Below are 16,156 nucleotides of genomic sequence, written 5' to 3' on the forward strand. Positions count from 1 at the left end.
CCTTCAGGTACACAGGTCCCAGTTATTACACGTCAGCCCTTCCTTGCTTCTCAGCAGTGGGAGGAGGAGGAGGGGAGATGGAGTGGGGAAACGGAGCTCCACCGCAGAACACGAGAGAAAATAACTGGATCATCAAATGAGTCTTAGTAAGGCTTCTCACTGAGAAACTCAAGCTACTGGAAAGGGATACTGTGAAAATGACCTAAAGCACTGAATGTGCACTGAAATACATTAAATTATTAGTTTGATTGTTATGTAAATGTGTGTTTAATAAGCATGAACAGACACTGACCATATCGCAAGTTTTTTTTTTAGGCAGGCAAAAAGAGTGAAGACATACAGCCGGACTGGATTTAAAGCATCACATTTTATTAGAGGTTTTTTTTTTTCCGCAGAGAGGAGTGGAAATATAAAGGTTGGATTTAAATAAGTTTTTCTTCTTCGGCAGTTTGTGAATATGTTAAAAACCCATTTTGTATATGAGTCTAATATAAATACTGGCAGCTCGGACAGAAAAATCCCCTCAATAATCCTAAACCAGGCAGCACAAAAGTGTAAACTCACCTGTTTATGCAGGGTTATTAAATTTTTATTTCACATTGAAGTTTGTGTGTCTCGCAGGAGTGCCTTTGTTTCAGAGCCTCATGTTTTCTCTCTGGCTTTAATACACCTTGTTTCCTGCATGCATTTTTAGTGCTTCCAGTCCCAGTGGTGAAGGAACTCTGTTGTGCATCTCACCAACACCCTGCATTCATTCCATCTTTTGTTTTGGGTTTTAAAGACCTTGGGATGAACCCATTTGCATTTTACAGTTTCTGTGAACCTGATTTTGAATCTCAGTCACGTTGATAAGTGGAAGGATGACTCTGCGCATTTCGTCTTTCAGTCGAGATGGGTCAGTTTCAATTATTTAACAATCACTTGTGTATTACAAGTTTTTTTTTTTTTTTGAGGTTGCACATATCGGATACAAAATGATCCCATCAAATGTTAAGGAAAAGCTGGATGGGCAAAATTTACACAAGATTGCATCTGAGAGCAGAGATATAAGTGTAGTTAGTATAAAGATAAATGATCTCCTCCTAGTAAATAATTGTCAATAAAACACTTCATTCACTGAGGAGCATTTTAAACTCAATGACATAAATGCTGTACTTCTTGTATTGTATTTATTTATGCCAAGGACATGACATGCTTTCTCTCTTGCTGGATTGACATCACTACACGGTGATCTCCTGAAGCACTCACCAGGCACTTCATGTACAGCTCTTACATAATCACCATTAATCATTCATAACAACACAAAGAGCAAGTGAAATGACATTGAGACGGGCGGACAGCTAGACAGACAGAGATCCATTGCAGTCACGTCACTCCGCTCAACTGCGTTTTTTTGTTCCTCCTCAATGATATCCAATTAAACGCACCATCAGGAAGAAAGACACAGTTCGTTAAGTTGACATCATCATGGCAACCCCATCCCCTTCCTCCCTGCCTCTCTTCACAGCCTGATACTTCACCTAAAGAGTGTGAAGAAAAGAAGAGCGGAAAAGAGACGGTGAGAAAGAGCAGAGGGACAAAGCCTTTACTATTTAAAGGGATGTAGCAGGATGAGTTACTGGAAGTTCCCACTTCCTACATGATGAAGGCCTATCACCGTATAACTGACATTTGTTTACAAACTAAGCTGTATGGCAAGTCTGCAAGCTCCTTATATAGTCAATAGTTCATGTTTTGGCCTCAGTCTTCCTCCTCTAGGGACGAGCAGCCTTTCTCTTTACAGATCAGAGAGGAAGTGTCTTTGTGTTCAAGGGGTCAGGCCAGAGTCCCAACACACTGGAAATAGGACAAGTCCACAGAGATAGACATGCACTGTTTATCTACCACCACAGTCCTGGATGTCTGAAGATCACGTTCTTTACCTCGTCCTCTCTCTGCCTTTCCTTTTTGGTCCAACAGCGTCTGCAGACACAGACAGCTCATTTGGCGAGCTGAGTGTCGACCGTTTTAATGGTTCTGCGATCCCAGTGGGAATTTTCTGGGAGCACGTTATCATCACTGAAAATAGTCCAGCAGTGCAACCTGCGGGAGTCACTAGAGATGTTGCTTAAGACTGGGAATGCATTTTTCAATCAATAAGCAGTGTTAGCTAATCAATAAGCTCCTTATCACTGAGAAATCTGCAGTTCCTTGATGTAAAAGTTAAAACATAATGCAAACAAGTGTAGCGTAATACCTAAAAATCAAGGAATATACTGAATTACGTTAACAATAAATGAGACACTGATGGTCCTTTGACATTAATGCTGACCAATGTCTTCTGCTTACTTTACATTTTCAAGGAATGAAAGAGGAGACACCTCAAATCAGTCTGCTGAGTGCAGAAGCACACCCATCCTTCTCCCGCATCAACAATACATTTGGAAAGTTAAATCCGTAACCACCGTCTATTTCAGTGTGAGAAACACGAGCTCTCTCAGCTCATTGTTCCATTTTCTGCCCACAGTTGGCTGAAGGGTGGGGCGATCCTTCAGCTTTCCCTCACTTCCAGTCTGACCTTGTGTTGGTGTCCTAACGTCTCTTCTTTTTCTTTGCCTGAGTCTTCAGTCACCCACATCTAGAGCTATCTCAATCAAGGGAGATAGCAAATATGCTTGACCTTGTAAAAGTACTGAGAATATCGTAAAGATGTCAGGTGTATGTGCCCGGATCAGAAGGAAAAGAAATGGATCATTTCAGGGAATATCGTACTTGTTTTACTCCGACCTGGATTAAAATGGTGGTCACTCTAAGGCCAGCGCACCAAAGTTCAGCAGCACTGCACAAACTAATGCAGCATGCAAAGTGGACACACAATAGAGGCTCCAGGGGAGGGGAAGAGTGGGAGTGTTAACTGGGAGTGAGCATGGCAGCATTTAAGGAGGCCTGTTAAAGTTCACACAATGTTCTTTTAATCTTACAGGTTTCAACGTCAAAAATGGATTTTTGTACAGATTTAGACTTGGAGACGTAGAAAACACTCACTGCACAGTGTAAATATGGTGAATTGAGTTGAAGGGAAGTTCCATGCCAATGCGCTTATGTTTACAGTAATGCTTTGCTCAAACACCGTAAACAGGGGGAAAGTGGTTAACCTGCCATCTAAAGCTCACTGAAGTGTTTTCCAAAATGACAAACTATCCCTATAAACCTCTTGATATCAATAGCTCTGGTGTTCACAGATGCTTTGTTCCAATGAGATCATCAGATGAAGATCAATGAAAAAGAGCAGGGTGAGTTTTCACAATAAAATCCGACAGGCCGAGAAGACGATGAGACTCAGTGAATCAGCTAATTCCAGTCACAAAGCTTAAATAAGAAATTAAGTGATTCATTTTTAATAACTAGATTGTGGTGGATGTAAAATTTCCCCAACCAGCCCGAGTATTGATCTGACATACATTACTGCACAAGTCCCAGTGTTTTCACCTGCTGCTGCATTATGTCGGACATGATTATATTTTCCATACGGCTAAATTTCCATCTAGTCAGGAAGACAGATGAGCATGATGGATGTTAAAGCTCCACTCTGCGTACAGCCTGTCTGAACTTCTTACTGTGGGCGGGACAGGCCCAATCATTGAGTTACATTGACCAAACTCACTGCCCCTCCATTAGCTCTCCCAGGGGGATACTAACAGATTCAATCCATGCGCAATATCTACCCCACTTTACTCTTTCCTCTGATGCGCCGCACCGTAACACCGACTCCTCTTTCTCTTTGAACTCACCAGACACTTTAAATTGGGATACATGAATGTGAAATTAATTGCATAATTTCAGGCAGTATAAGAGCAAAAAGCAGAAACTCTCTGGCACTTTCACCATGATTCCATCACCCTCGATCTTTGATGCAGCCAGCGAATGCCTGAAATCATCTGTTATGCTGCCAGAACAAATGCAACGCAGCCTGGGGATCTGCACCATGACAGCAGTAGCTTGGGGACCTGGCAGGACTGTCAAGTGAGGTGGATTTGGATTCACAGTGCTGCAGGGATTCATTCAGAACCTACAGCCTGGTTAAATGTTTACCCAAATTGAATTAGTGCGGATGAGATTGAGTCATGCAGCTCCAGAGTCTAAAAGTTTCCCAACCAGTGATCTCACTGCTGTCAAGGTACAAGAAGAGGTTTTATCCTGAAGGAGCGAATGGAAGCACCACTGGAAGGAGGTTTCCATGTGTTTATTTGTGTGAAAGTGTTTGTATACAAAGGAGAGAGAATTATACTGAGTGCTACCTGACTTGACTCAGCAGAGGCCAAGGTTGTCACCGTCATGACTGATTACCACACGTTGTCCTCTACTCGACCTTGCATACATCGATTCGCAGCAACCACTGAAGCTGCTGCACTGTGTTCAATGGAAATTCAGACAAGGAATGAATATTTAATCATGGATATTAAAAAAGATGACACTGCAGCAGCAATGGATGTTTCTGTATGGTCAGCAGTCATTCAAATACCTGTTATATAAGGCTGTTACTTCTCAGCAGGTTTTGTGACCAGCTGTATGTTCCCATTTCAGAGGTATGAGGAACAAATTGTAAAGATTTCAGAGATCAATGTTGTGTGTCTTTGTGTTGTTGTTTTTTAATGTGGTTCAACAGCTAATATCTTGTGATTTACGTTACTTTTGGGACGAGAGGAAAACATCAGCAATATGCACAGACCACTGACCTTTTATTAATTCAGTCTCAGGGGACACTAAATAAAATACTGTACAACGAACGATTTTTGCTGCAGGATGCAAGACAAAAATATACTTTCCCGTAGAGTGAAGGTTCTCCTGAACAGGTTGCAAAGTGAATGTGTGAATTAAGCTTCTCCAGTTATGGCAACAAGGAAACCGAAGAGAGGATGGGACAGGTTGACACACTGCCTGTCAAAATATAATGAAGTACAGGGACACTTGATATGTTCAGACTCGCAGGGCCAAATCCTAAGAGGACTCATAATTACTGTAAAAGCCACTCGCTCCTAATGATGATAGGGAAGCAGCTGCGGAGCCACAGCTCGCTGCAATCATCACTCAGATGGGTGCGTGTGGTGGGGGCGGGCTAAAAATGTCATGCCATTATTTTCCGGAACATTATTTCTTGGGTGTCCTTTCAAGGTGGCAAGGTTAAATGAAAATCATGAGCCAGTGCATTCCTCTGCTTGGGCCTGGGTGTGTTTGATGGAAAACTGCTTTAGGCCATAGGAGGGTTACAAAAACAGTCCAGCCATAACTGACGGTTTTGAACATAACTGCTTTTTTTTTTGTTTGTAATTATTTAATGCTCAAATTACCTTCTTTGTGTACTATTCAGTAAAGAAAAAAAATCATAAATTATGTGTATAGGACATATATTATTGTCAGCCAACTAGGACAGGGGGAGTTTTTAATTTCCACTAACTAATTGATTTCCATTATTGATTGAACAGTGTATAATGACTTTTGAAGATAATGAACCGTACGTCCATGTACTACAGGAGGAATGAAATATGTAAATAATATGGCTAAAAATAGGGTTTAAAACAGCATCCCAGGTCATTGAAATCCCATGCACACTTTTTTAGCAACAACAAATAGCTCTGTATCAGTGAAATGTCATCTTTGTGCGAAGCATCCATTCATATAGAAACTCTTGGCCCAAAATGGGACTGAAGCTATGATTCAACTTCCTCTCTGAGAGTCTGTAAGAAAAGACTGGGTTTCATTTCAGTGGAACTCTCCCCCCTTCTTGTCCCCCCCACCCCCGTGCGCCCCCTCCACCTCTTCTGTTCATCCCGCTCCCATTAGGAGTCCAAGTATGTGCAGCTCCCGCTCAGGTTCACCAGGCACCGCTCATCCGGTTCGTGCCCAAATGCAGCTGCCTCATTTGTGCAACAAGCTCTTCTTTAATGTATTCTGTAGTCAATTATGCAGTCCAGGATGTATGAGACGAATTGCCCACACGATATCACAGCGTTTCAGTACTGGACATGAACGTGGTTCAGAATATGCTGTTTTATCCTCTCGTGTTGGAAAGTTTCCAGTGCAGAGTGGTTACAATTAGCTGCAAATGATTTCAAACAAAGAAGTAATTCATTCCACATATTAAAAACAGAAGAAGCTGGATTGCGACTTTATCCCACCTGTTACACAACAGTGATGTCATGGCATGAGGAAAAAGCGACTCAAACGCCAATCCGCTTTATTACTATGACATGTTGTCTGTTCCCGCTTACACTGAAATGCCAAATCAGTAAAACTATATTGGATGTTTGTGGCTCAAAAAAACAGTTGTACTGACACACCCTGTGCTTTCCTGTCCACAATACAAATCACAAACCTCTTTTCAAAGAGGGGGTCTGTGTACAGTTTGACATCTTCTTTGGCTATTGTTCTGTCTGCAGTTGTCGCGTCGCATTTGGTTTCAGTTTTTCTTCCCCAAAATCCGTAAAGTAAGGAAAGTAACACATTTCAGGACAAAGTGGATATTCAGTGACTAATGTGGATATTTTCAGTTTCACTAAATCATTTGAAGATGTCAGGATACAGCAGCCGTGGCCGAAGAAGATCCGACATTTCTGACTTGTTACTGAAGGCTGCAAGTTGCTTGCATGCAAAACAAGGTCTATATTGATGATGGGCTCCGCTGATGAATGAGGCTTCTGTTCAGCGTAATAAAACAGCTGACAGCTTTTGCTTTGGCACCTTATTTTTCCAGTGAGCTACAGCTTGGTTGTAAAATGTACAAATTGATGATTACATGATACAGTAAACGTATAACTATTTATGCAAAGGCTACATTAATAAATGACATGGTCCATTTTACAAGTATTTCCTTCAGTGGCGTTATATTATCCCTCAGTGATATGTCTGCTTGCAATTTACCCATAATATTTTCCCAGCCTGTACCTGCCGGATGACCCTCAGTTTCCAGCGCAGTTCTCCAGCAGCAGAAAGCAGAAAATCCAACTGATGCAGCACTCACAGTTGAGGTATTTAAAAAAAAAAAAAAAAAAAAAATTGTTAGTTTGGTGTGGTTTTGAATTAAAGGATAAAAACCTGCACTGAGAACAGCAGATGGCACTGAAAATATCAAGTCATGGCAGTGGTGAAGAGGAGCGCTGGTGTTGTTTGGTTGTGCTGACCTCACTGACTGAGCTGCTCTGTCTCTGGATAGCAGATGTTCGCTGGGACCGCGTGTGTTCATTTCTTCATGAGGGCGTCGAGGCCTGCTAGCCGCTCAGGGTCAGCCTGGGTCTCGGGCTCTTCATTTAGCAGCGTGCCAGGAGACGCTGCAGAGCTGAAAGAATGTGTGAACACTGCCCAGTTTGTGATTTAAAGGCTACCCAGGGTTTTTGCCTCGGCTGCCGCTGGACTATTTATACCATGGAGCTGTCCTGCCAGGGCTGAATGAGCTGGGAAACATCAGCAGATTTTTCATCCCAAAGCCCAGGAAAAGCGTAACTGCTCGGGGAGCAAAGGCTGTTTTGTTTTTTCAAGCTCCTGTTGACATAAATTCGGCCGTGGGAGAAGAGTCTTCACAGTTTCAGGCAGTGTCTAATGATAGAAAGTTGTCTTTTTCCTGTTTCCCATTAGGATTTTAGGAGATGTGGATGTTTTTAAAAAAAAATTTTTTATTCTTGACTCTGGCCAAAACAAAAAAAATAGGTTAGCATATACATACACATGAACACAAAGCATGTACTTTTATGTCAACTCTGGAGCACACGCAAATACTAAGTCTACAGTGTTCAGTTAATAGCTGGTGTTACATTTCATGACTGTTTAAGCTCTATTTACATGGATCTCTCCATATAGTCACAGTCAACATGTCATAATTGTTTTGGCATTTGGTCTCAATTGAACTGGATTTAGAGCTTATCGTCAAAGATAATCAGAATGCACGTGTGTACAGACCAAACATCATTTTTGCCTTATTTGCACTTAACACAAAAATAAAAAAATAAAAAAAATTACAGACATGTAAGCTATACAAAAACACACAAAACCACGTTAGCTCTGAGAGTATATAATTTCCACAAAGTTGACTTCCTCTTCCATCTCCACCTTAAGAAAGACATTACTACTAACCCTTTCGTCAAGATGCTGCTTTAAATTGCTGTTGGAAATATTTGGATTACACACTGACTTGCATTGGATGAGTCTATACTCGCATGTAGCCTACACAAGGAACCAGTGTTATTCATATGCCCTGAAATAGTCTGATTACTGTAAAATCCTGGTTTACATGCTTGTCAGTCAATGCTGTAAACCCCCAAAATAACTTTCCAAAGCAGATTATTATAAGACTGAATGTTGAGTAAATTTATAGTTCATATATTTCACTCTTGCCAAAAGTTCATATCAAATGATTTTATAGTTGAAAAACGCTGCTGACTAACATTTAACCTAACGATGCACCCAGCAAGAGGATATCCCATGTTAGTCGGTGCATTTGTAAGTGTTTTGGATGTAGTTTAAACTATCAGCTAATTCAGCGTCAGTTCATATTGTATAAATCAAACTCAACATATCAAACAGCCCATCTTTATTTCTGGTTTCAACTGGTCTTTTGCACTCACCGTTCATTAGTAAGGCATTACATGTCAGAGAAATTACAATACTACTCAGATGGGATAGTTTTCGAGGAGCACGTGAAGGCAGCATGAGTTCACGCCTACCATGAATCCTGATTGGCTCCCAGTTGGCAGCAGGTGCTCTCCATTGGCTGGTGCGCGTTCATTGAATCCCCTCCTCTACCTTTGTCAATTTTCTTGAGCTCCCGTTGAAAGCGCCTGGTTGTTTGTTTCCCGGGGCTTGGAGGAAGGAGAAGTTTCCTCTGCAAAGTCGCAGCGATCTGGACACCGAGAAGAGGACACCGGACTTCCAACCGATGAAGCCGCGCTTTCCCCTGTGAGCAGAGGACCAGCTGTTAACGTGAACGGAAAGGGAGTAGCGGGCTGAAAGGCAAGGAGGGATATAACCTATTCATCACCTTGGAGCGCAGCGCGGTGAAAGCGCTGCAAGTCGTCGAGCCAGCGTGCAACACCGCTGCACTGGGTCGTGTTGGGAGCAAACAAGGGAATGACATAAACACACACAGAGATGGTTAACTACCCGCAGGGACCCTCAAAGACACCGCTCCCGCTGCTCTGAACTTTTCTGTCCTTTAACTGCGCAGACGAGAAGGGGATTAAGAAAGGTGCTTCTTCTCCTTATCAGCAAAGGGATTAATTATGCCGGACCAAATCACAGTTTCGGAGTTTGTTGCAGAGACCAATGAAGACTATAAATCGCCGACGGCCTCTAACTTCACCACCAGGATGTCCCAATGCAGGAATACAGTGGCCGCTCTGGAGGAGGTGAGTGACTCCAGTGGGACTGGGATTGTAGTCCACCGTTTTAATGAAGATGAGTTAATAATGCAGACGTCCATCAGTATGAGTCAGAGGTATAATTCCTCTCTTAAATGACCCTACAATAATATTTATTTGGAAATAAAGTAAACTACTTTGTTTAGTACTTTTACTTTTAGTACTTGTACCATGTCATATTGTAACAGGCTCAGACATGATGCATCAACGTTTCTATTGCTGTTCTGGAGCTATGAAATGCCAATTTACGGTAAATGTAATCAAGAAGGGTAATGTTTTGTCCGTTCATGGATTAAAATGTGTAAATTTGCCCACGTTTGTCATAGAGGATGCACAGGACAACATGTATGACAGTACAACCCCATCCATCCTCAGACCCCACAAGCAAAGACTCTTTAAGAAGGAAGAGACACCTGAGGAAGTGCAACGGAGGGATCCCCCCCCCTCCAGAAAGATGCCTCATGTACACAGTAGGCAGGACAAACATGATGCCATAATAAGAGTTTAAACATGCACGGTGGTCAGTGAGAAGACGGGCGGATCCACCCGTTTTGACTGGTCAGTTTCACTAAATCATCCTTCCCACAGTGAGAGGCGAGAACTCTCATGGCTCTGCCCCAGTTTACACTCCGCTCTGAGCACAGAAACCACTTTGTGCTCCTCTTTTAACTTGCAGGTCATCAAGGAGGAAGGACACTTCCGCTTTGTTCCCTGACACTGCCTCCCTCCCTCCCTTGTTACAGTTTCCCTACTTTGTGTACTGTACGGCAGAGCCTCGCCCTGCCTGATGGTAAAAATAGAATTTCCCACAGCGGCAGCTCGGTGTATTATGTGTGTTAGTGTGTCTGTAAATTAGGGTAAGCCGTGACAGGAAGTGGATCATTTTGCACAGGTGTCATTGAGGAAAAGTTCTAGTTGTGATCCAATTTTGTGCCTTAGACTTCTTATTTCTATTTTTTAATATGAAAACAGACATCTGATTGAAATATGTGGAGACGAGGGAAGCTGTTGGCATCTGATGTCAGTTTTACGAGCTAATCCACATCTGGGCTCAATGTCAGCTCTACCTTAAGCCCCCTGATCCTCCACACCTTTGTGCGGGCTGTGGCTTTATTTTTAACCTGTGTTTGTGGAGGACGGAGCCAGGCAGACAGTCAGACACCTGCTCAGGCTGACAGGTGCTTCACTTTGGCGCCAGACACCTTTCTATAAGGCTTTTGTTCAAACCTTCACTGCGGCTTGTTTTAAAATAGCGAAACAATCAGCTAATTGGGAAAGATGTCAGCACCACTGCTTGGAGAGGAATGTGTTTCAATGGAGCAGGGGGGAAATAAGATATTCTTTTTTTTTATATATAAATAGCGGGTCAGCAGTAATTGCCGGCTTGTGAGGTTGAATTGTCGGGTAGGGAAATCTAATTCAGCGGCTTTGTTTGAGAGTTGTGTTGCTGCTGAAGCTGCTGAATTGTTGTTGCAGAGACGTGGAGTAGCGTGTTGTTGTTTCACATTGACCTCCCCACGCTCAGGCTCAGGGAGCACAAGAGGCCTTATTGTTGGGACGACAAGACCTCGCTCACTTTGGTTTGTTGGACCAATTAAACGCTGCAGTGAAAGGGGGTGGGCGGTGGGCAACATCACTTCCATGTATTGTCTGTCGGCCTGCCTGGAATTTCAAAGACATGCATGCAAACAAAAATACATTTACATATGTGCGCTCGCAGGCATCCAAGAAAAAAAACTGAAAAACCATCTTCCTGTGTGACGTGTCTTGAAAAGACAATGCCATGCTTGACACTTTCCCCCTTGAGAGCAACAATTCATCCACATGCTGTTTATTCATGAGCACCCAATGAAAATATTAGACCGCTGTTTTCAGCATCATACCGAGTTTCAAACATTGTGCTGATTCTGGCCTTCTCTGGAAGTTTTTACCCTTCAGCTGACAGTTGCGGATGGAAACAGCACGCTGTTCTGCAACGCTTACAGTGGGCTGATATATAATTTCAGAAGGTGCCTCCTCCTGAGTTTTGATAACGGGCTGCCGCTTTTGTTGCTGACTTCAAGATTATTTTGCCCTGTTTGTACGGACAAAAAATATCTCCATAATGTACTTGTTTATAATTCTACATGTCAATACAGTGTCCAACTGTTGGCATAAAAAGATGCATCATACAGTGATAGTCATACAGTGGAGTATAATGGCACATGCTGTTCCATTGCTTGAACTCTAAATCACTAATCCATCTGTCCTGTTTTGACACGCGTTCACTTTTTGTGATTCATCTGTGGTGGGATTATAGATACAGAAATGGGCTGTTCCAGATTATTTAAATTCGGTTTGCTGTTGGAGACAAACAAGATTTTTCGCTCCTTAATCCTGTTGCCAGTGAGAACAAAGCACAAACTTGATGAAAGTCATATTTTGGGGATATAATCCGTTGATACACTCTGTGTCTGTGGAAGGCCAAGTGGCTACAGTACATATAATAATAATAATAATAAGTATGGGGTGTGTGTCACCTCAACTTTTCTCCCTTAATATGTAAAATAGAGTGCATCCAATGGTCTGTATTAACATGGTGAACTTCATGGACTTCATACACATTTACAGGAGCGAAGACTGGACCACTCAGAGGTTTTTATGTAAATAGTACACAATGTTGTGTAATTATTTCTTTCTAACCTTAATTGCATCTGACATGATCTTAATTAGGTGAGTAGTGTTCAACTGCCGGCTTTTAAGAGGCCATTTGGAGAGCTTATGTGCACGTGGGTTTTCTTTTGTAAAAGCACAGCAACAAAAACCTGTTTATCCAGTAAGAGGATATTGGGCTTTGTGTCATGACTTCCCCCTTTGTAGTCCTATGAAACACTTGCTCTGACTTTCCTGTGTGTAGTTTACACAAAAGAAGAGCTCTAGGTTTTTGGTTTTGGTTTTCTCTTCAAAGTCTTTTTCAGAATTATCTTAAATGTCAAGTAGTGACGACTTTAATGTAAATGTTATGATTTTGATTGCTCTTGCGTACGAGTTGTTACTTTTGCTGCATTTGTCGTGAGAAGTCTTTTTTTCTGGACGGCAGTCATATAAACACAAATGTGTGTCACCGACCGCATGAGTGAGGAACACAGACTGACTAATGGAGCCACACCATTGGTTGGTCAAATGCCATGACTTTCTGTATCCGTTTCAAATAAAAATCCTATTTCAAACTAAATGCCTTCTAGCGTTTCGTACACAGTCCAGCCATATACTAGTTTTTGACTTAGTCGTGGTTTTTGATCTGGGTATTCATTTTCTCAAACACATAATTGTTCTCAAAATTTTAAAAGTTGACACAATGCGTCTCTTTTGATCGTGAGTTGTGTTTTCACGAGGTAAACCACTGTAATATAAAGACTGTCCATTTACTCGACTTTCTGTGTCAAAAACAGAAGCACGTGACTTCCATCATAAAGAAGGACGAACCCTGGGGGCAGAGCTGACCTCTGTGTTGTGTATTGATCTTTCCGAAGATGCCCCTGCGCCTATGTCTCCCCCAAGGAAAAACTCATGAGAGAATGTCTGTCTGAAACCAGAGACTGCCGCACATTATCGTGTTCTTCGGTCGAATTTTGTATCTGGGACTGTTTTTTTTTTTTTTTTTGCCCAGTTACTAAATCCTGCCAAGCAGACAGAGCCTCCTAACATGATGCAATCAATAGAGCTGTCTCCTTGAACAAATCTCAAGTGTATCCACTTCTCGCTCTGGTATAAAGTCCAGGTATATTAGTCCACCGAGCTGTTGCGGCAGGTGCTTTAAAGCACGAGTGGTGTATTCATTCTGTGGTAGAGTGGATCAGTCTTTGGGATCACCGTGTATAACATCAGCAGCCCTCTTAAAGCATTGACGAACTGGTCCAACACATACTGTAGACTGTAGAGGAGTGCTGACTGGTTATTGGGGCTTGTGGCTGCGAAAAGTACCATCACTACTTGTTATTCAAGACCAGCTTTGGTGTTCTCAGCCATGTAGCCCTTTGATCAGCCTTTTGCAGACGGACACACAATACGTCTCATGACATTACAGCTGCTTTGTAATTCGAAGTTGCTTGACAGGTAGAGTGCTTGCTTATAATGAAGTGTTGGATATTCCCTGTTGATGCAGCATAAATACAAATATGCCTGAGTGTTGTTCTTGGCACATAATCTGGGTTCTGCACCTGATATCCTCAACGTCTTTCTACTCCTCTACAGCAACCGATACAACCATGACCACATATTACTGCATTCAGTAGTTTGCAGAGCTCGTACAAAACAGCTCATAAACAGTATTTCTATCCATTTATGCCCGCTCTATCCGGGGCCGGGTCATGTGGTGCTGTAGCCTGTCTCAGCTGACTATGGACAGTTCTATCGCAATACCAAGCACCATAAAATCTTCATGAAAAGCAAGTGATGATTCATGTCTTTAAAAACTGTTTCTACATGCTAACCTTTGAAGTTCCTCTCTCTTTGGAGATGAAACGGAGAAAGATGTGTCTCCTATTGGTGCTTTAGGTTACTGAGTCATAGCGCGGGGTGGCCAGGTTTGAAGCCATCAAATGGCTATAAAGTTTGGCATTAACAAGTTTAATGAAATTATTAAGACTTTATGATACTTTATTTAGTTTCTTGATTTAATACTAATGGTGAATTTTGCTTCCGATCCACAATCTTTACGCCAAACAGAGCTGCTGTATGTTTAATGTCCTCCTATATATAGCGTCAGAAAACCTTCCTTCGTCTTTGTCCAGTTTATTAATTTTTCGGTGATGACTAACAGTTATTTATAGCCAAGTAAGCCTTTCACGAGCCTGTTGGGTTGGGGGTTACTCGGTCTAACGTCATTATTCTTCCATCTGGCTATTAATTCATCCAACAGAGGTCCATCACTCTGGTATGCCAGCTATGTATTGCAAGGCATGTTGGATTGCTGCTTGATTTTGTAGAGAGATTATTGGTGAGCACCTCTGGGAATGGAAATGGTATTCACAGCATGCACAGGCAACTGTTGGTTCTGGCTGTGAGGCCCACCCCAGACTGGAGTCTGGTTCTCATGGACTCTTTCTAGCTTTTCTGACACTTGTGTGCAACAAGATAATGGGGCTTGTGAAATGAACTAATGGCTGTTAAAAAAAAAAAAAGCAGTTGATGAGGGCTTGCTGTGAGTCTTTAGCCGCTCATCTCTTTATAGCACCTCTAAGCTTAATCTCAGGCCACCAGTTGTTTCGGTTACATGCTCTAACTCGACGCTAACCCTTATCTGCTGTTAACACCATGTGATACCTCACTTAATTTCTGCTCTACACTGCTCAGTCTTTTCATAACTGGTTGTTGCAGAACAAAACAATTGTTCCTTTCTACTACTGTTTGTGTTGAAATGAGTCATTTAAAGCCCAATGATTAATGGTGGATGTGTTTACATCTGACAGCAAATGTGCTCTCGTGCTCCCATGTGTCAGTCTGTTGGCTTGTGCTGATGCTCGAGTAGTTCCCAGGCTGAGGGAAGGCCTGGCCTTCTTCTGCCTTGATTCCTTCCCCTGTTCCAGGCATGGTCGGCGTTCACGGCTGCGGCCTGGTGAGGCACAACAGCTGCCCGCCACTCCGGAACAGGTGGCCTGGAGGAAAGTTGTAACAAGCCTTCAGACAGTAGGATTATCAATGCAGAGACAATCCACAACTAATAGCTTTAGAGGCACACTGATGGATCTATGAGCTGTCACACACACATGGTCAAAATGAGCTGTCTGGCTCAAGTGAGCAGCCCAAACCCCCAGCCACCGGGGCTTGCCTTCTGTATACCTAAGAAGCTTAATACTTCCTATAATTGAAATGGGATTTTCTGGCAGGATCAGTGCAGTCCTGTGTCCTCCCTTCACCTTCATTTTATATCTGCTGTCCCTTGACTTTGCCTTACTGTAGTTAAGGCACAAGAGTAGGCCGAGCATGTTTAAGCAAAGCCGACTGCATTTGCTCTTTCAAACTCTTGGATTCTTTTGTAAGAATTGTGAAGCTCTTAAGTGTTGTCATCATCCAGTCATGGACAGGGGTCCATTAGAAACGTGTTGGGCAGATGGACGATGCACCGTCCATTGCCGATGGCTGATAGTCATCACGATGACAACAGACGAGGTAAACTAAGAACCCCCCCCCCAAAAAAAAAAAAAAAAACCTAGGTGCTTTTGTGAAACAAGCGTCATGTAGACAAATCCTGTTTTTATTCAGGGAACAGCTGCTTTATAGACACCGGCATTTTATAGTCATATAGTCAACAGCTTTATAGTTAACTGCTCTAACCCTCTCGCAACACACACCCAACTCTCCGATTCAGCCGTGTTTACACGTTAACTGTTGTAAAAGCAGCCTTTTCATTCTCCATGTGGGGCTGCTGTCTCTGTAGTTCCCCAGGGAGCTTTGTTTGAAATGAGAGGTGTCTGTCCAGCCTCCAGGGGCCTGATAATGCTATGGTCATGTTATCATCCAGAGACAGGCCTCATTATAATGCAGAAGTCCTCCCCATGAATCTAACAGGGGCTAGAGGTCACAGTCCTGTCCCGATCGATTCAAAGCCATGATCTGTGTTATCCCCCAACAGGCTTTGACTGTCAGGATGTGGATGATTTTACCCACTTCTGTTGTACGTTATTGCGGGGCCTTGTGAGTCTTATTTCATTTGGAGAAGGGATGTTAGGGTGAAAATCCAGTCCAGCATGGTAAAAAAAAGACTGAGGTGAACAGAGACCGCTTGCTCT

The 16,156-nt window shown here is 42.6% G+C and overlaps 1 protein-coding gene across 3 annotated transcripts in view; it reads left to right on the forward strand.

Moving 5' to 3' along the window:
- Positions 1-8,816: 8,816 nt before the first annotated feature.
- asap2a (ArfGAP with SH3 domain, ankyrin repeat and PH domain 2a) overlaps positions 8,817-16,156 on the forward strand; it is a 51,836-nt gene continuing 44,496 nt past the window's right edge. For all 3 annotated transcript variants that reach the window (XM_069718133.1, XM_069718135.1, XM_069718136.1), the window contains exon 1: positions 8,817-9,374. In XM_069718133.1, coding sequence (XP_069574234.1) covers positions 9,249-9,374 — 126 coding nt within the window. In that variant the 5' untranslated portion in view covers positions 8,817-9,248. The remainder of the gene's footprint in view (positions 9,375-16,156) is intronic.

This window comes from Brachyistius frenatus, unplaced genomic scaffold, assembly GCF_029030835.1.
Source record: "Brachyistius frenatus isolate BFR_SWC_R1_liver_20210118 unplaced genomic scaffold, ASM2903083v1 Contig_187, whole genome shotgun sequence".
NCBI classification, from domain to species: domain Eukaryota; kingdom Metazoa; phylum Chordata; class Actinopteri; family Embiotocidae; genus Brachyistius; species Brachyistius frenatus.